Here is a 19,292-nt window from a genome sequence, read left to right on the forward strand (position 1 = left end):
CAGCCACATCCACTTTAGCAGGTGACCTAAAAACAGGAACAGAAAACTCAAGCTGTCGCATAAGAGCACCTTCAACATCAGTTCCCTGTTAGTACGGGGAGGGTCACGTCAGCAACATATCATTCCCATACAGAGGCATGTAAGTTATTCATCAGTTCATATTAATTTTGCTTTACAGTACTATTGTGAATCCACAATGAACAAATTGTATATTTCTTTAATAGGTCTATCCACTTTATCAGCCATGAATAACTCTTCCAATGAGAGTTTTGAGTACAACGAGGACTATGATGATGAAATCTGTGAAAAAAGCAACGTGGTCAAATTCGGATCTATTGCCACGCCGATCTTCTTTTCTATTGTCATCACACTGAGCCTGACAGGAAACATCCTTGTCCTTGTAATTCTGGCTAAATATGAAAACATTAAATCTCTAACCAACATCTTCATCCTCAACCTGGCCCTCTCTGACCTCGTCTTTACCACCGGACTCCCCTTCTGGGCCATCTACCACGTCAGGGGATGGATTTTTTCAGAGATCATCTGCAAAATTGTGACTTTCGTCTTCTTCACTGGGTTTTACAGCAGCATCCTCTTCCTGACCATCATGACCGTCTACAGGTATTTGGCTGTGGTTCACCCTCTCTCTGATCTGAGCACTCCAAAGCTCAGCACTGGAATTTTTCTGTCTTTCCTGATGTGGCTCATCAGCATCGGAGCAGCCCTGCCCTCCTTGCTCTACAGCTCGCTCATCACAATCCACCAGAAGGATACACAGTCTGTGGGCTGTGAATACGGTGGAGAAGTGTATAAAAGGTTCGGTATCACATCACAGATTGTTTTCTTCTGTTTTGCTTTTGTGGTGATGGCTTTCTGCTACATTCAAATTCTGAGAAGAATCACAGGAGGAAGGTCTCACACAAAGAACAGAGCTGTCAAGTTAGTCTTCTGCATTGTGGCTGTGTTCTTCATCGGTTGGGTGCCGTACAATGCGGTGATACTTTTGAGGATTTTGAGTGACAATATGGTTGCACCGTTTCATGACTGTGAAGTGAGCACCCAGCTTGACTATGCTTTTTATGTGTGCCGGCTCATTGCGTTCTCTCACTGCTGCTTGAACCCTGTCTTTTACGCATTTGTTGGCGTGAAGTTTAGGAGCCACTTAAAGTCAATGCTGCATCACATGTTCAGGCGGCAAAGTCCAGCCGAGGAACAGCAGGTCAGAATGCATAACTTTGTCTCACAAGGATCAATGTACTAGATATCAGGTTCATCTTTTTTCTCTCTTGCATGTGTTGCCACATTACTAATTTTAGAAAACGCTAGAAGTCAATTGTCCCTTTGGTAAAAATTCTGTTCTGTATTTCTGTGACGAATATTACTGTTTTACATTTAACACTTTGATTATATTGTACAGTTTGTGCAGGCTGCACTCAGTTTTCAAGTCTTACTTTTGCTGTTTATCATTGCACGTGTCTGTGTTAAACTGTTATTTGTAAATATCATTGATGTGAAGAAAATGCTTTGAATTTTTCATATTGAATTTAAATTAAATTTTTCAATCTTTGATTATATATATTTTCTTACTGCTGTAATTATCATATTTATGGAAAAGATGAGATAAGAGAATGTTTTAATTCATATCAATATCCGTCTGTTGAGAGGAAATTAGTGTTTTCAAATTCTTGCACAAATTTGATTGTGTTAAAATAAAAAAAACATTCACTTTCATATGCCATCCATCTCTCTGTGTACAATTTGTTAGATTAAACATTTTTCATTGGGGTAGGTTTACAGTGTGTCAATAAAATTGTATTATTTTTGTATTTCTCCAAATGAAATTAAAACTCACATGACAGAGTCACATATTTTGCAGGCACAGTGACAATATGCTTATTTATATCATTTATATATTTTTCCTATGAGCACTACACTGACTATAGCATAACAGCACATGATTTGGACTTTCAGGGTAATATAACCCTAAACCCACGTCACTGTTAATGATAACAGATAATATGACGCAGAAATACACTCCACAATATATCAAGGCACACTAATGCAGGCTGAAAGCACATGGGTGGGTTCAGCCACTCTTCTTAACTTCCTTAATCAGTAAACTGCTGCACTTTTCTCTCGCACACCCTGCATGACTAACTGTCCCGGAAGGAGGATTTATTTTTTCTTAGACTTCTTTTTTTGTTTGTCTTCTTCTATTTCTATTAAATAAGGAAGCAACTTTTCGGTCTCACTGAGAGTCCTATGTTTTAGTGAGGCACCTTTTTTTTTTTCGCCCAGGATTTTCGGTTGAGAGTCTTATCAAGGTAAGAGTTACCTACTAAAATGAAACACTTCTTATCTCAACATTATGTGCATATGCCAAGTAACAAATAAAATCATTTCAAATCTGAGTTAGAATTGGAAATAATGGTAAGAAGTAAAAATGAAAGATTAAAATGCAACTTGAATTTAGGAATTCTTACATTTACATTCTTACATTACTTAAACAGTTTGTGAATTGTAGCTCTGTTGTCGTACTGCATTACAAAGATTGTACATTTTACAGATGTGGTTGTGGATTTTGATTGGCCTTAACATCATCTCAAAGCTGGATGGGTTTCCTAGTGGTGGCATCACTCAGTCATGTGCATCAATGTTACCAAAACATGAGAATAATGTAGGAGGATATTTCCTTCCTCAAACCTCGGATCCCCCTTTTATGGTTACTTACCAACATGGTAGCAGCCCTGGAGACCCTATCACAGGTACACAAACTGTGTGTGTGTGTGTGTGTGTGTGTGTGTGTGTGTGTATGTTGGGAAGCGGGTTATTACAATCATCTCTTCAGAGATCTGTTGTTTTATTTTTTGCATGGCACTTAATATCTCTTTTAATTTTCCATCCCCATATCTTGACTCTGATAAAAATGTATTTTTTCAGTTTCACTTGTGGGCAAAGGAACCAGCATGTTCAGGGGATTCATGTTGCAGGCTCGTAGTAACAGCAGGGAGGGCGATGCAGTCGGAAACTTTTCCCTAATTGACCAGGGTTCATCTCAACTCTTGAACTGTGGTGACTTAATGGTAAGCAATCATGCCACGTCATGTAGATTAGAATGAACTGACAGTTCCAGCATTCATCTTTACAATTTCATTTTTGTTGATTAACTTCAAGGGAAAATACACTTTTGACTTTTATCATTCTTCTCAGAATTCGGCTGTTAGTCATACAAACAATTATCGACAGGCTTCAATAAAATTTCACTGGACTGGACCGGACAACGTCATCTTCAGGTTGCTTTTACACATTTACTCAACTCCCGAAGTCAAGAACAAATCTGAACTATTTCAGATCTATTTGAAATTGTAATGCACTCTGCATTACAATTTCAATAATTCACACCATTATCAGTTGCTATCTAATACTCTATGTTGTAGGGCCACATTTGTTGAGTCTCGTTCAAAATTCTGGGTTGATGTATCTTCAACACAAACTTCTACACCAAGTACTGCAATGCCGACTTCTACACCAAGTACTGCAATGCCGACTTCTACACCAAGTACTGCAATGCCGACTTCTACACCAAGTACTGCAATGCCGACTTCTACACCAAGTACTGCAATGCCGACTTCAGCCCCTTTAAACAAAACAAAACTGTTGGTGAGGTGGTGAATTTGCTCATCATCAAATCCAACAGAAAATGAATCATAAACTTCTGTATTTTTATTTTAAAAAAATTGCTCAGTATTCTCTTTGACTTTCCTTCAGAGAGGAGCCATTACTCTGATGTGTTTGGACAGTTTTTCGGTGGAGGTGAAAAAGGTATGTAGAATATGTAACTGCATATGTACACTCATACAGTATGTCAACCATGCAGTGCAATCCTTTAAGCTTATCTTCTTACTCTCTTTAGGAAACATTCAATATAGTCTTGTTTGCCAGCACACCCAATTTCCTTCATATAAATAAGGTAAGACATGAGTTGGGGGTAATTTTTTGTTAGCATTAACTGTCTCTAGCAAGATTTTTTTCTTTCTTGCTTGCTTGCTTCGTTTCCCCTGAATTCCTTGTGTATCGCTGGTTTGTGTGAATCTAATGCAAGTGCACATTATATGCACTTGCATTATATATTTTGTCTGCAATTGCAATATTTAATGATGTATTCGATAAATACTTTAAAGTATCCCTAGGCTAGGACATTCTGTGCTTATTTGTGACTTTAAAAACATCAAATTAACTCTAATTGTTCAGGCATTAGAAGATAATTTGGAACGTCTTTCATTTCTTGTGTAGGTTGTGATGATTATTTGCAGCTCATTTGGTATATTACTTGATATATCATCCTTGGTCTTGCTTCGTTTGCCTGATTCTTACCAAGTGAGTAATAGATAGCTGTGTAAAACGTTTCCTTATATATACGAGCAAATCTATGAATTATCCAGAGATCACATGTGTGCGTTTAAATATGTGTTTGTGTTCAGGTTACTCTTGTTGCTCTTGTGAGTGTGGTGATAGTGACTACTTCCATAGAGCTGGTAATCACATTGTTGCCAATAGGACCCAGCCATGAACTGTAAGTGAATTCCACTTCCTGTGCCTAAATGTTATTCTTGACTTTCACATGAACACATTAAGCTCAATGGTGTTTGTTCTTCTTCTGCTCTGTTCAAGGAAGACGATCTTTGAACTTGCTCTCAGAGTGTGTTTTGCTTTCAACCACATTTTCACAAGTAAGAACCCTCTTCTGTTTGAACAGTTCTAGCGTGCTGATGTCTCTCTGTGAAAGCGATGTGTTGCTCAAGGTGTTCACAGCAACAATTTGACTCTTTGGGGGAATTTACAAAAAAAGCCTTTACCGCAAATGGATGAAAAGATTGATAACACACACATTGTTTAGTAAATCAATTACTTCAGGACTATTTAGTGTTGATTCAACCAATTTCAGCAACACATGCAGCACAGAAATTGCTTTCATGGAATCAAAATACATCCTATGCCCTTATCATAAGTGCCATTTACTGTGGTAAATATCCTCACTACTTTTAAAACAGTTCAACATGTCATCACTTTAAATAAATAGTCAGACATGCCACTTGGCTTAAGAATAGTTCAAATCCCCATGAAACTGATAGCTGAGTGCTTTCTGAGTGTCTTGTAAAATAGAAGCTGGGGGACAACGCCCCTCAGAAAAAGCCCAGTCTGACCATCCAACATTTTACATAAGCTCCGCTGAAATTCAAATTTTTAATTCAGAATTTTGCTGGATGTAATTTGATGTGTTTGATTTGATTATCACCATTTAGATTTTTTTCCCCCCAGGAAAAGTCAAACTATATTACTTGCAGCAGTCCAACAGTGTGATGTAAACTGCTGCAGTCTGTGACATCAGCAAGATTAATGAGGCCAAATGATACCAAAGTGGAACAAGACGATAACAGAGGAAGCAACATAGCCCGTGTTCAGGACAGCTACCAATATTTAGGGGTCCCACAAGCTAGTGGCAAACATAAATAGGCCAACAAGGAAGTCCACAACAAACAAATACCTTCAAAAAATAAGGCAGGTCATGAAGAGTCAGCAGAATGGAAAAAAACAAGTCAGATGAAAGAGGAAGTCGAGAAGATGTGGGAAGTTGCTATATATGGTTGTAAGAGCACACAGGGCCAATAACAGTGATTCCTGTCCAGGAGAGCTCAGCCCTAGGAAAAGCTGGTTTATTACCGACTACAAGTCAGGAAAAACGTGTCTTCTTTATTTTCTTATTTTGAATTTCTAAAAGATGGAAATAGAGAAGAAATGTGTCGTTCTTAACTTTTGTCAGATTATCAGACAATCGTTGACCTGCTTGGATATTCACAGAAACAAATTGTTGCTCTGCTTGCACGCCTCTGTGCACCTGTATATCCCGTGCATCTCCCAAAATAACTATTGCTCTCCAACAAAATAACTACATTACATTTCTTTCCTTCTCCTCAGATCAGCGCCCTTTTCAATACTCTGACTTTGTTTCCAAATTTCCACACACAGTTGCTGTCATCTTTGCTGGAGTTATCGACTTGAAAGATGACCAGGAAGAGGATCTGAGAAAATCCTGGCTTGGGAGTGTAATGATTGCTTACACAGTGTGGATTTTCCTCGCTGAACTTTGGGATTTTGAGCTCTGCATTAACAGAAGAACAATACTGAGGGGAAATAAAACAGGTGATTGACATGTGACAAATTTCAGAAATACAACAGAAATTCTTAAGACTGACAAAAAAAGTAATGGTAGTTTTTTATGTTACAGAGAGTTCAAAATATCCTCAGAGACGTGATCCACAAAGCAGAAAGGTGAGACACTGTTTACGTTATAAGTATTGCAGTGACAGCTATCTGGGCTACGACACATTGTACATCACAGCAATAATGTGATTTCATGTCTGTGTTTCTCTTTTTCTCTTCTGCCGCTTTGCCTCTGCATTTTAAGTGTGTCGGTGGAGTCAAAACGATTGTTCCAGTTGTCTCAGGGATCCTCGTGGCTGGAACCGCATCTTTTGCTGCTGCCGTCATTGGTTTACTGTATTAACATCAGAAAAATTAGGTGTGTGCAGTTAGATGTAGGATAGAATTAGCAGGGACTGCGAGTCAGAGTGTTATCTTCCAGCTTTACATTCTGCATGCATGTTTTATCTATTCCGGAGTGCATATCTAAACTGTTTCCTTTGTAAATGTGTTCATGGAATGTTTATATATGACAGTGTCTCGCTGGCTCTCTGATATGAGTCCAAGCTGAAAAACAGAAAAAAACGGGGCTGTTGAAACATAGCATCTATACATATATAGTTCACTTCTAGTCTTTGCTTCAAATTTGAACAACAAACCTCGGCACACCTGTTATCCAATTATTGATAGATGTTAAGAGGATGCCAAATGCGTATCATTGATCACAGGTTGGAATTTTACTCTTGTAAAATAAATTAAACATCTGCAACTCATCCAGAACGCTGCTGCTAGAGTTTTAATCTAAGAGATCTGAACACATCACACCAGTTTTAAAATCTTTACTCTGGCTTCCAGTCAGTCACAGAATAGATTTTAAAAGCCTGCAGATTAGATGGTTTATAAATCCCAGAACGGTTTAGGCCCAAAATACATCTGTGATATGTTCAGAGAATATAAACCTCTCATGTTTCTATGTATGACATATGCACGATATCTTTTAATTTATCTAGACTGTTGCTTTTTTTTTAAATTCATTTGAATTATTTTGTTTCTCTTTATATTCCTTTATGTATTTTTGCACTCCCAGCTGCAATGCTTTTATTTTATGTAAAGCACTTTAAATTGTTTTGTACATGAAATGTGCTATACAAATAAATTTGACTTTGACTTTAGTAGTTAAGTATGAAGTCAGAATGTAGAGTTCAGTAGAAATCCTTTAACGAATGATTAATCTCGATGTAATGTCGTTTCTTACTGTAATACCGACAATGTCAAAGCAGCTTTAGTTTTTAAGATCTCCATGGAATTCTTAAGTCATGTTAATGAGTGTTGGGTATTAGAGCAATAAACAAATGGACTTTTCGACTCTTGTGTCCAGTCACTTTAAACCATTAAGTGGAAGTGTAACTAGTAAATAATTAATCTTCCGCTTTGTTGTAAAAGTTGTAACTTCCTTGTTTGACAGTTGGAACCTTAACCTTTTCTCAGCATCAGAAATACCCTTCGCTCTGTTGCACAGGGGGAGGATATTTATGTTCTCCTCAACGTAAGTTATAAACAGACAACAAACTCTCCTGGGTATCAAAATAATCTTTATTCAAAAATATTCAGTGTTTATATGGGCAAGACACTCGCACAAAAGAAAAACCAACAGGAATGAGTGATAACAGTTAAAAGAATATTGTGTTAATTATTAATTCAGGATTCAGATAAATCAAAAAGCAATAAACCTTGTTTGGTTTTTGATGTTGTCACGGTGAAGTATGAGACGATTCGTGGATGTTTTGGTTAGTTACAAAACACAGTCTTACCTTCACAGGTCTAAGGCACATTTCGTGTCGCATTCATTCAGTCAAAATGACAAATTTCCCAAATTTTGATGACTTCACGTGAACCTGCAGGTCTTTCAGCTCACATTTTCAGTATATCTAAGTGGTTTCTTGGCAAGTGCAAATATCAAACCTTTTCAAATCCAATATATATAGATATTACAAAATATTCCAATCTAAGAAACACGTCACAAAATATACATCCTCGGATAAGATTAAAAAAAACAAAGAGAATAAAATACTGATGTCAATAAAAGCCGGTGCTCTGGATAAGATGAATGCTTAAAGCAAAACCAGACATTTTCCTTTGATCAGTGGAAAACTAATCAAAACGTCTATATCGGAATGAACTGAAATGATTTCCAACAGTTTACTCTGAGAATTGTTACAGAAGAAGAAATGTGAACGTCAACCTAAAACAAAAACATCTGTTAATATGAAATTATGGACTCTGTGTAATCCATGCGTGTGAAAAAAGATTATTATACAAGAGTTGTTGATGCAGAAGAAGAACAAAATACCTCAAAAGTATACATTGTAGACAGTATGCTACATCTGCCTGAGAAAAAACCCTTTCATGTCAAAATTTATTCCAGGCAAAATGACGATGTAACACTACTGTTACACCTTCATTTTCACATATAAAACCGGCTGTACATTATCTATGCTCCTAAACTGATATACATAACATTAGACATCAGATTTGATTCGATTCTCATGTCTAATAGAGATCTTTTGAACATTTTAAAATCAAGTCTGCATATGAAATATGAAATGTGGCATGTGAAATATCACACGACACAGATTATACTTCCTTGTTACTCCTGTTACGTCACTCCTTGCACAGCACTAGGAATCAGCTTGGTCCAATGTGGTATTCCCATATCTGGGCAGCCGGCTTGTTTTATGGACATTCGCCGTGCTCTACCTCCACCTCTGACACCACAGGCAGAATAAGATGGGAGATGCGACTCCACAGTCCACCAAACTTGTCAATATCCATTTTATTATAGGCAGCTTCGTTTGTGGATCCCACTAGCTTTTTCACAACGTATTCGTGTACCATCTCCTCCACCTCCTTCAAGCTCAGCTGACCCCTGATTTCATCTTCAGGCAGCAGCACAGTAAACAACAAGAACACCTTCTTGTATGCGGCGTTCTCGTGGTCACAGTAGCGATAAAATATCAGGGTGGAACCAGGAGGCAGCTCTTCGAAGCGATGAATGACCGCTACAGGTTTATCTCCCTCAAAAGCTGCTTGCAGCTGGTTGTCAATGTTTAACTTTACCTCATCGCTGTCCTGGCTAGCTTTACTTACTCCATCCAAGTGGAGGACAGAGGCGTTGAGGGCAGACGAGTATGAGGAGGCCAGGCTCCGAGCCAGGCAGTACAGCGTCCTCTCAGCCCCGAGCCCTGCAGTGAAAATCAGACTGACTGGCTCTGTGGGCTGGGCAGCTTTCAGGTGCTTCTCCAGGTGGATCTTGCTCCTCTTCCACAACTCAGGCCGCTGACTGGGGAACTGAGTCTCAAGAAGAGACAAAAGGTCAGCAAACTTTTCTGGCATCACGTCCCTGGATGGATGCCCTCCACCATCTGCCGTCTTTTGGAGTACAGGGAGGATTTTGTATGCAAGCAAAGTGGCAGAGCTGAGCAGCACCAGGAAAACCAAACGCCATATATACCACATAAATCCTACAAGGGCAAAAGACCACAATCAAATGTATGGCAGCAAATAACCAAGAACTCTGGGTGTAATGATAATGTGATTAAAATATGTACAGCTTACCTCTACAGGGATTTTGGGAGCTTCTTTTGGTAACAGCAGATTTATTTTTTCCTTCTAAAAGTGAACATTTCAGATTAGATTTAAAAATAAGTCGACTACATGAGGTATGCAAAGGTCTGTAATTTCCCGTTGAGGCTGCAGTACCTTGTTTTTTGAGATGAATGGCTGGTTTTTGTGCAGGAATGTTTTTCAGACGCTGTCGTGTTGTGTAGGTTTTCTCCGAAGCTGAATAGGCGCTTGGGACAAAGTGGTTAACTCTGGTTTTATCTAAAAATCAAGGTTTAATTTGTTAATGTAATATTTCACCAAAGATGAGCATCCATTCAACAGAATATCTGCAGCACAATACCTGTGCTCCTTGCTTTAGCCTCCATGGTCCTTTTGTACTCATCCATGGTGGTGATCTGCACATCCCGTCTGATCTCCGGTGGTCCTACGTGCACAGCAGACTTGGTTCTTGATTCTTTTGTTTCTGGTTTTCATGAAAACAAATAAGTCAGTTTATGGTGAGATCGTGAAATTATCCAGCCTAAATCTCAAACTTTACATACGAGATGACGCATGTTGGCAATCAAAGTCTTAATTTTTTTTTTTTATATAATAAAAAAAAAAGAAGAAAAAAAGAAGAAGCTGTAATGTTCTCTTACCTCTTTTAGGTTTCAACCGGTCTGGATTTTCATATACTGAAGGAACTGTCTTGCAGCGTTCACCAAGCACCACACGAGGAGTTAACTTTAAATCTCCAATGGCGTCTGTTTCACACACAGGCAAAACCTTCATTAAAATAAACTGCTAAACTACCACTGATTAGATACTAGTATGATAGTAAATATAAAATGGGCATATTTCAAATGCAACTACAATGCTGCCTTTGTTATTCAAACCAGCTGTGTGCATTAGCCGACACATCATAATAAGACAGTAAAAATGACTGTTGGTGTGTCGAATCTTGGCCAAATCGGATTCCATAGTCATGAGGCACTCACTTGGATTACAGCAAAAAACAATGTAAAAGTTAAGTTGCAGTAAATTTTGTAACCGCCGGAAGACAAAAAAAAAATACAAAATTAAGGCACAGTAGACAGCTACTCCTGCTTCTGGTGATTTTTTTTTTTCCCCCCACTCTACCCATTATAAATACACTGTAATACTCTGTCTATCAAGAAAATAGCTCAAATCGTTACATTGGCTTCTGCTGAGCTGAGCAATTACTGTAACAACTAGTGTGGCAATCAACAGAAAATTGCCAACCACAGTTTAGATACTTTATCAGTCTAATATCATTCTTTTTCAATACTTACTAACTCTGCTGCTTATGGCTCAATCAATAGTAAATTATCATTAGTTGCAGTCCTTACCTTTGCTTATTTTTGGGAGCTTTTTGTCGTGTAAGAAATCTTCTACAATGTCCATTTTCAGGTCCTCATTTTTCTCCGCTTCTTCTGCCACCTCTTGGACATCCATCTCATTTTCATTGACGCTGTCGCCATGTGCTCCTTCAGTGTCGAGCCGGCTCTTCTTTTTGGGGGACTCTGTTAAGAAAAAAAAAACGTTGAAATAAAAAGCGACAGTTGAACTGTGTAATTATTTTATGTAAAGGTAATTTAAATTGTTGTGTCTACGACAATAACGTCAACCGGAGCATCCCACCTTCGTCCTCCAAGCCATTTTCCACATCGCTGGCACCATTGACCACTGCAATGGTAGACGGATCTTGCAATCTGTTTTTGGTCCGCTTAAGAGCAGGCCGAGGGGTTGGTTCAACACTCAGTGCTGGAAAAAGAAATAAAAAACATCAATCAATCTTCAAATCTAGGCTAAAAACCTACTTATTTAAGATTACTTTTAATACCCAGTAGTACGATGGCACTTTTATCTCATTTCATCTTATTCGATTTTGTTATATTTTATTGCTTTCACTGTTCTTTTATTGTTTTTATTTGTTTTTACTCATTCTTCTCTTTATTTATTATCTGATGTAAAGCACTTTGGTACACCGTAAGGATTGTCTGTAAAGGGCTGTATAAATAAAGTACATTTACGTTTAGAATCAATTAAAAAAAGAATTAAAATAGTCCCAATTAAAGCTTGGACTCATCACAAACTCTGGTGGTGTTCAGTGTTATTCTGGCAGTAGATCATTTGAGCTGTTATGGGGGATCTAAGGGAATATATTTTCCCAGCACATACCACAGATGCTCAGATGTGTTCGACTAAAAGCAGTTTGGAGAGCAAGGCAACTCCTACGACTTCTTTTTTTTTTTTGTCACGCTCCTCAAACAAATTCTGAACACTTTTTGAAGCGTGGCAGGGCACATAATCTTTTAAGAAAAAAACCCCACTATGTGCGGGAGGAAATATATTTGCCCACTAACCAAACTGTTAATATGATTTAAAAGAAAAGACCAAGCCAACTTCTTTCGTTGCTTCATGATCCAAGTGCCCACTGTAGGCACTTCTGTTGGTCAACTTGCCTGATCTGCAGCTCTGGCTGCAACAATTTTAGGTCAACAGCTATAACAATGTGACCCTATCTAAGTAAAATGGAACAATGAAAATAGTCAAAATGAAGAATAATACATAATCATAAGAAAACATTTATGACGATGGCATCACTGCTTTTACCCTAAAATATTCGGGTTCCAGAATCCGGTGTTAACAGAAAAGTAAACTGAACAGCAAAGCGACATTTCGACGTCACTCTACTGTTGAAGGGTTGATTAAATGAGTAAAAATTAATTCCAACTGATATCAGTTGAAATTACTGTCAGTTAGCTACAAGGCTAAGCTAGCCTATTGGTCCGTTTGCTCACCTTTCCCCGATGACTGCCTTGTCGACCGTCTAGGATTGGGTAAGACCTTATTCTTAGAATTTGTGGAATCCATTGATGTTCACAAAACGAACAAGCGACAACAAAAACATATATTAAACAGTGCGACGCAACATACTGTCCGCTAACAGACTACGAGCGAGGGACGGACTTTCCCGAAATTATGTGGGGAAACATTTCCAGGTGGAACCACACGGATTTCCGGAAATTAATTTCCTGTATCTAATTCACTTACGGAAACACGGACGCTGCTCAAGGTTCCGCTCGAAAATGGCTAGTCTGTCAGTGTGACTCGCGTAACCAAAGGGAAGCGTTATAATCCACCGACATGCTATCAAAGATACGAGTGCTATGAACTGGTAATATGAAATAACCAATTTCTTATATTTCCTTTTTTTTTATTTACATGAAGGTAATTTTATTACATCGAAATGTGCAGTATTTGAACCGAAGCCACCTATTGCTTTGCTGACTGCTAACTAAATTAGCATGTGAGCCGAAGCGACCTGAGCTGTCTTGTCTACCAGTTAACACGCTGACTGGTTAACAAGGTTTACAAACTGTTTATTTCTGATGTATGCTATTGGAGCCTCATTCTCGGTGAGCTAGCTATTCTGATTACTTCCCTCTCCAGATTTCTTCGACGGGTGCTAATAGCTAATTCGATTGTAAAGTCAGTGAGTATTATTTGTCAAAAACCCGGGAAACACAAATAAGTGAGATTGTTCAAACTGTGAGTTCACAACAGGACGTTTTGATTTTGTCATGACTGCTCCGAATGCTGTAGAGTTTATCTTATATGTGATTTACAACATTAGTTTGGACTTTGAACATGCACTGACACATGTACTCGTGGCTTTGTAATAAGAAACTAATTAATCATCTATATATAAATGTCTTATGCAGACTCGAGCCATCCAGCGAACCATTTTTAGTGAAGTGCACCCATTTAAAGACATGGCAGAGGAACAGCAGCAAAAGGATTTCACCCGCCAGCACACAGAAGGTACTGAAACACCAATGATGAAAGCCTTGTATCACTTCAACTGTTTTCGTGTATTTACAACACATTTACTGCAGTGATTTACACCAGTACTGTTTCTAATAGATCTCAAGGAAGAAAAAACTCAGTCAGGTGATGAGTCCAGACCAGAGGATCCCGCCGCTGATGTAAAGCAGCAACTCTCCGAAGGTAAATTATTCATTATTAAACTCAGCAATTATCCATTCCAAACCAAACACGTTTCTGTGTGAAGGGCTCAAATCAAAAACAGCCTTCATTTCGTCTTCCACGACACAGCTTTGCCATCTACACCTGCAACCAGGGAGGCTCAGGACTCAGTTGAAGGTAGTGATGTGGCGTTTGAAGCGAGGCCTCGGAGCATGTGTCGAGCAAAAAGGGGCGAGCCAAATGAAGCGTTGGTTCGAGGCTTGTATCGTTTCCATAAAAATCACGTGACTGATGACAAACGAGGCCTCGGATTCAGTGTACACGTCACTGATTCATTTTGAGCGTCACTACCGCATAAAAAGGGTTTGAACCTTGCGGCACTTCGAGGGTTTTGAGTTAGCGTTTGGTATTGTTGAGAGGTAGAGTGTGCGTTGGTTGTATCAGAGTTAGTGGTTAAGTTCAGTTATTATATCATCTATTATACTGCATTTAGAATATATCGTAATTAGGTTAGAATAGTGTTAGAATAGTTACATAGGATATGAACCCTCGTTTTTCGCGGGGGTTACGTTCCAAAAAGAACCCGTGATAGGCGAAATCCGTGAAGTAGTAACCTTTATTTTTTTTTTTTTTACAAATAACTACTGTAGGCCTACTGTAACATTATAATTTGAATCATCAATACGAAGTGAAGGCTTCAAATTGCGGAGATCAGCACCTCCCCACTGCGACCCGAGTCATTGGATTAGAATGGGAGAAAATGAAAAATGATTATGAAAACAAAATACAAAAAGGCTACAGTAGGACAAATAGTGACTCACTGCTCTTCTGACTGAGCCGCTGCAGACTCAGCGTTTCTTTTCTTCTAAAGCCCGCGGTGCAGGTGTGTTTTTACGAGAGAAGAACATAGTTATCGGTAGTTGTTGTCGCTCTTTTTTCTTCTGGGCATATTAAACCGCAACGTTATTGACACACATTTTTTTAAATAAAAACCAATAACTTATATTTGTCTTGTTGCCCATATTTCTCTGTTACAGTTTATTCCTGACTCCTGGTCCCATAAGCACTTTCATATTCCCAGTTCCATAAGCACTGTAGTCAGTGTACATCATTGATATATTTCATTTGAGTGATCAACACCATAGCACTCAATAATACTTCCATATATGCAGTTTTCACACATTTATTTTCATTGAGACACAGTGACAACAATTGTTTATTTTATGTTGCAGGATGCTCTAACTCAGGGTTAATTTAGTCTGTCATATATTCCTTTTGCACAGCAAGTGTCACTAGAGAGACCGTTTCAATGAGGCTTCGGGTAATGAACCTTTTGGCGAACCTTTGGGCTGGAAAGCCTCATTGGTTCACAAAGCCTCATTTTGCCATCACTAGTTGAAGGTATGGCTCTAATCATATTTAAAGGGACACTATGTAATTTCATCCCCCATCAAGAGGTGCAATTTTATTTTGCAAAGTCGAATGAATTTGCTCTCTAGCGCCTCGCGTTTTCAAATGTGCGTTGCAACTTCTTGAACTACGGCAGGCGGCATGTGTCAAGATTCAAGAAGCTATGGCTTCAGACTTAAGGTCCATACAAACAAAAATACATCAAGACACACAGTACAAAGGATTACATAACACACATACAATAACACTATAAATACAGATGACAGATAACAGAAGTTGACATAGCCTTTTGTGTGCAAACAATGCAATTAGTCATATTCCGGGAGTTACCGGAAGTGACGTCGACACAGCGTTAGCATTAGCAGCGTTAGCATTAAGCAGCACTGTTGCTGTCTGGAAAGTGTTCTTTTAAATAAACTCCCGGTAAACTTACAAACTTTCTAATGCCTCGTTTTGTGAGTTAAGAGCCTATGTGTACTACGGCAGAAGTTTGGTAACAATCAGTGCATTATTAGTGGGATAATTTACGAGATAAAATCTATTTACCTACCTAATAGATAAAATCTATTTACCAGTAATAAGCCATTCGGTGGATAGCCCTATCTTGACCAGTGTTGACCATTGCTAAAGATGCTTCTGATGGGGTATTTGGCTGGATGTCATGGTGGAAATGACGCTAGGTCATCGCTTTAACGGGACCGGGTTGAAGTGATGTATACACATTATTTTGCTAGGAGTTAGCTCCTTAGCTACCCGACCTAGCAGACCATGCTGTTTAGGCTGAGCATTCTTACGGTGTTAGACACATATATATATATTACCATTCCCCCACACCCCCAACCCCGCTGGGTGTAGTAAGAGGTTAAAAAATAATATTACTACTTCATGGCATGCATAAGACCATCATTTACCACCGTCTAAATGTGAAGTCAAAATGACGCCATTTCCGCTTGCAGGCCTGGCGTTGGGGAAAACGCGATTCAAAGTGCTTTATGTACCTTCGAATCGTCGTTTTTCATAGACCGGAAGGACATGGCAGCCTCCATAGAGCTTACCTGCTCTATGTAGATACAGACAAGTTATTCTTCACTCAGGAGGATAATTGAGATTTTTGACAGAGATCATTTTACACCAATGAGGACTAATTTATGAATGAATATGTTGATTTGAGCTAATAAATGACTTAATATATTACATAGTGTCCCTTTAAGACTGGAACAGAAATGATGACAGGAGTTCAGTCAGTGTATAAACTTACATGGCAGTTCATTTCTATTTTGTTCGCAGATGGCGATTGGGATGAAAACAAGGTGATGCCTCTTACAAAAGGATCATCTTCCTCAGGAGGTGACCGCACAACAAACGCAGAGGACATCAGTCGAGTTGATAATGAAAGTCATGGCGATTACAACAGAGAGTTGCAAAGTAATGAGGCGCTAGATGTGGAAGCTGAGGCAACTTCTGGTGAGTGTTCCTGTCCAAGTCCTACACAACAGGTTCTTTTTTTCTTCATGGCGGTTATGTTTGCTAACTTTGAAGGAACTGGCCATAGACCTCTAATCACTGACATTTTCTAAGTTTTGTTGTGCATGTTCAATGCGATGCTTTTGATTATTTCACAATCCTTTTTTATATAACTTGATCTTGGAATCTTGGCATTTGCTTTCATCCTTGTGTTGAGGAGGATTGTTTCATATAAATAAATATATATTAAAAAAATCTATACATACATATATATTCATAGTCTATATTTGATTTAGTTAACTTCTAAATGTAACTGATGTTGCACCGAACCGCTTTTAAACACAAGAGAAAGTGCTGGGGCTCTCGTGGACTTTCAGTATTTCTTTACTTTAGCAGTGGAAGACGACAGCGAGGCTAACAAAGCACGAGAAGCAAACATGCCAGTGGTACTGGATGACAAAATGGATGAGCAGGTAGATGGACCCAAAGCTTACCTTGAAGAATCGCCGGCCACTAATGACACCAACACTGAAGCTGAAGAAGGTGAGTCAAACCTCTTGAAAAGTTCACTGGCTGTTGAAATTTGGGATTCCAAAAAGGGAGAAGAAGAAGAAGGGGTTAAAGATATTGTGCGCATTTAGCTGCGTGCGTGGCTCACATCATCTGATTTATTTAGTTACTTTTTTCGCACTCTGGTTTTGTTAAACTGACCCCCCCTTTGTGGTCAGATTTGTTGAACGCCTCAGCTCCAGAAGAAGAGACGTACACACAGGAGAACACAATCTCTGAGTCAGATGAACAGAGAAATCATGTGGAAACTATTCACCCTACCTATGAAGAGGTCTCTGAACCAGCTGTTCCAGAGACTACTAGAATTCCTGGAGGTACTGTTAGGATTTTTTACCCTATCTTTTTCTGTTTCGTGATTACGAGCCAAGCAAATAGCTGAATTAAAAAAAAAAAAAAAAAAAAGAAGTCAAATGATTGCAAAGTCCATCGGTGTTGTCATTTAAATGGTATTGTTCCTTATTATTGTATGTTTTTACCTTATAGAAAATGAGGAGGATCTTGTTGAAATAACTCAGGTCTTTTGTCCACAGGGAGTGGAGGATTCTTGATAACCGTGGGTCTAGTGGTACTTGTTGCCATCTTGGTGCAGTATTTCCCCAAACTGGAATCTCCACCTCAGAAAAACGATGTGCGGCAGGTAGACATTTTCCTCAAGCAGTTGGAAAAGGTAAAGACTCGGTTTCCTGGCCAGCGGGCTGAGCTCTGGAACAGGAGCAGAATCCACCTAAAGAGGCACCTCCAGACGGCCCAGCCCACCGAGCCGGTGAGTCTGATCCTGACGGCAGGCCTCGGAGCTGAGAGGACGCTGTTCTGCCTCGCTCAGAGTCTGGCCTCCACCTTTTCCTCCGCCCTCAATGCCTCTGTCCTCCACATCGATGGGGCCAGCAAATCCAGCGTAGACAGCGACCAAGTCAAACTGGACATCGACAGCAAGCTACAGGGAGCTTTTGAAGGAGACAAACCTGTGGCTGTCATTCATCGCTTCGAAGAGCTGCCTCCAGGCTCCACGCTTATTTTCTATCGCTACTGTGACCACGAGAACGCCGCTTATAAGAAGACTTTTCTGATCTTCACAGTTCTGCTTGGTGAGGAAGAGGAGATCCCTGCAGAGATCCACTTGAGCGCCGTGGAGGAGATGGTGGACGACCACCTTAAGAAAAAGTTTCTCTCTCATGACTTACCCGTATCTTTCGACAGGATGGACCTTGATAAGTATGGTGGACTGTGGAGCCGCATTTCTCACCTCATCCTGCCTGTGGCAGCAGAGGAAAGAATTGAGAGCGAAGGATGCTAGAGGACACAACAAGCCACCCTTGTTTGGACTTGAAGTTTAAGCTCTAAACTACCACTTATCTCTCAGATCTCTCAATCGGGGACTTGTTCGTTTTGGGGCTCTTGGCAGTGATTTTAAAGGCTTAAAGGTTTCGGACATTTTATTAAAGCAATGTACACATGAAGACATTAAGTTTTAATAAGATTTATTATGCAGTGGGATATTTGTAAAAAAAAAAAAAAATCATCCATTTATCATAAAAAAGAAACCTTAGACAGAAATTACTGTAGCACTTTATTATTTTATTTAATTGTAATTAAAGATGAGTTACAAAACGAAAAATGAAGTGGGGGAATGTTTGAATTTAGCTAAGTATGTACAGTTTTAATGGTAACGGCTGCATTTTAAAATGATTGTGAACTTTGATTATTCTTTGGGTGATGACAACAGAGCTATTATTTTAGCATCAAAAACACGGGGTTCATTATGTTTGTGACCTCCAAACCAACATGGCACAACATGCCTTAACTGAAAATCACGTGCTTTTTTTTTATATGTACAGGAGATATATATGTGTATATATGTCACACTACAATGAGAACTGCAGTGAATGAAAGACGCAATTGTATAGATGATATGTGCCTTAAAATCCTAAATAAACACTGTTCAATTTTAAATGCTGATTGCTGGCGTGATTACTGGCAACTAGAGGGCATCACAACCCCGGCTGAGACTGTGCCGCCGTGAAGCGACCGAG

The 19,292-nt window shown here is 39.1% G+C and overlaps 4 protein-coding genes across 8 annotated transcripts; 3 read left to right on the forward strand and 1 right to left on the reverse strand.

Moving 5' to 3' along the window:
- Positions 1 to 95: 95 nt before the first annotated feature.
- xcr1a.1 (chemokine (C motif) receptor 1a, duplicate 1) lies at positions 96 to 1,777 on the forward strand. Its single transcript, XM_075485239.1, has 2 exons — positions 96 to 139; positions 225 to 1,777. The coding sequence occupies exon 2, from the start codon at positions 245 to 247 to the stop codon at positions 1,259 to 1,261; it is 1,017 nt and encodes a 338-aa protein (XP_075341354.1). The 5' UTR covers positions 96 to 139; positions 225 to 244; the 3' UTR covers positions 1,262 to 1,777.
- A 375-nt stretch (positions 1,778 to 2,152) lies between these two features.
- LOC142399798 (uncharacterized) lies at positions 2,153 to 7,528 on the forward strand. 3 transcript variants are annotated; one of them, XM_075484338.1, is made up of 12 exons: positions 2,153 to 2,324; positions 2,567 to 2,765; positions 2,941 to 3,083; positions 3,211 to 3,660; positions 3,769 to 3,822; positions 3,914 to 3,970; positions 4,294 to 4,377; positions 4,482 to 4,573; positions 4,672 to 4,730; positions 6,028 to 6,201; positions 6,287 to 6,330; positions 6,467 to 7,528. In XM_075484338.1, exons 4-12 carry the CDS (start codon positions 3,514 to 3,516, stop codon positions 6,563 to 6,565), a joined length of 810 nt encoding a protein of 269 aa, XP_075340453.1. In that variant the 5' UTR covers positions 2,153 to 2,324; positions 2,567 to 2,765; positions 2,941 to 3,083; positions 3,211 to 3,513; the 3' UTR covers positions 6,566 to 7,528. The 3 variants fall into 3 exon arrangements, with proteins under 3 accessions (XP_075340453.1, XP_075340455.1, XP_075340454.1); XM_075484340.1 differs by having other exon boundaries at positions 3,211 to 3,613; XM_075484339.1 differs by having other exon boundaries at positions 2,941 to 3,660.
- Positions 7,529 to 7,781: 253 nt separating this feature from the next.
- On the reverse strand, positions 7,782 to 12,826 carry LOC142399799 (torsin-1A-interacting protein 1-like). The gene is made up of 8 exons (XM_075484341.1): positions 12,630 to 12,826; positions 11,467 to 11,589; positions 11,175 to 11,348; positions 10,464 to 10,568; positions 10,166 to 10,288; positions 9,961 to 10,083; positions 9,817 to 9,870; positions 7,782 to 9,722 (listed from the first exon to the last, which is right to left on the reverse strand). The coding sequence occupies exons 1-8, from the start codon at positions 12,700 to 12,702 to the stop codon at positions 8,935 to 8,937; spliced, it is 1,563 nt and encodes a 520-aa protein (XP_075340456.1). The 5' UTR covers positions 12,703 to 12,826; the 3' UTR covers positions 7,782 to 8,934.
- Positions 12,827 to 12,890: 64 nt separating this feature from the next.
- Positions 12,891 to 19,212, forward strand: LOC142400393 (torsin-1A-interacting protein 2-like). Of its 3 annotated transcripts, none has more exons than XM_075485240.1 (8): positions 12,891 to 13,006; positions 13,554 to 13,653; positions 13,756 to 13,839; positions 13,948 to 13,995; positions 16,516 to 16,692; positions 17,086 to 17,235; positions 17,421 to 17,576; positions 17,793 to 19,212. In XM_075485240.1, exons 2-8 carry the CDS (start codon positions 13,605 to 13,607, stop codon positions 18,554 to 18,556), a joined length of 1,428 nt encoding a protein of 475 aa, XP_075341355.1. In that variant the 5' UTR covers positions 12,891 to 13,006; positions 13,554 to 13,604; the 3' UTR covers positions 18,557 to 19,212. The 3 variants fall into 3 exon arrangements, with proteins under 3 accessions (XP_075341355.1, XP_075341356.1, XP_075341357.1); XM_075485241.1 differs by having other exon boundaries at positions 17,089 to 17,235; XM_075485242.1 differs by lacking the exon at positions 13,948 to 13,995.
- Positions 19,213 to 19,292: the final 80 nt, after the last annotated feature.

This window comes from Odontesthes bonariensis, chromosome 15, assembly GCF_027942865.1.
Source record: "Odontesthes bonariensis isolate fOdoBon6 chromosome 15, fOdoBon6.hap1, whole genome shotgun sequence".
In the NCBI taxonomy this organism is placed as follows: domain Eukaryota; kingdom Metazoa; phylum Chordata; class Actinopteri; order Atheriniformes; family Atherinopsidae; genus Odontesthes; species Odontesthes bonariensis.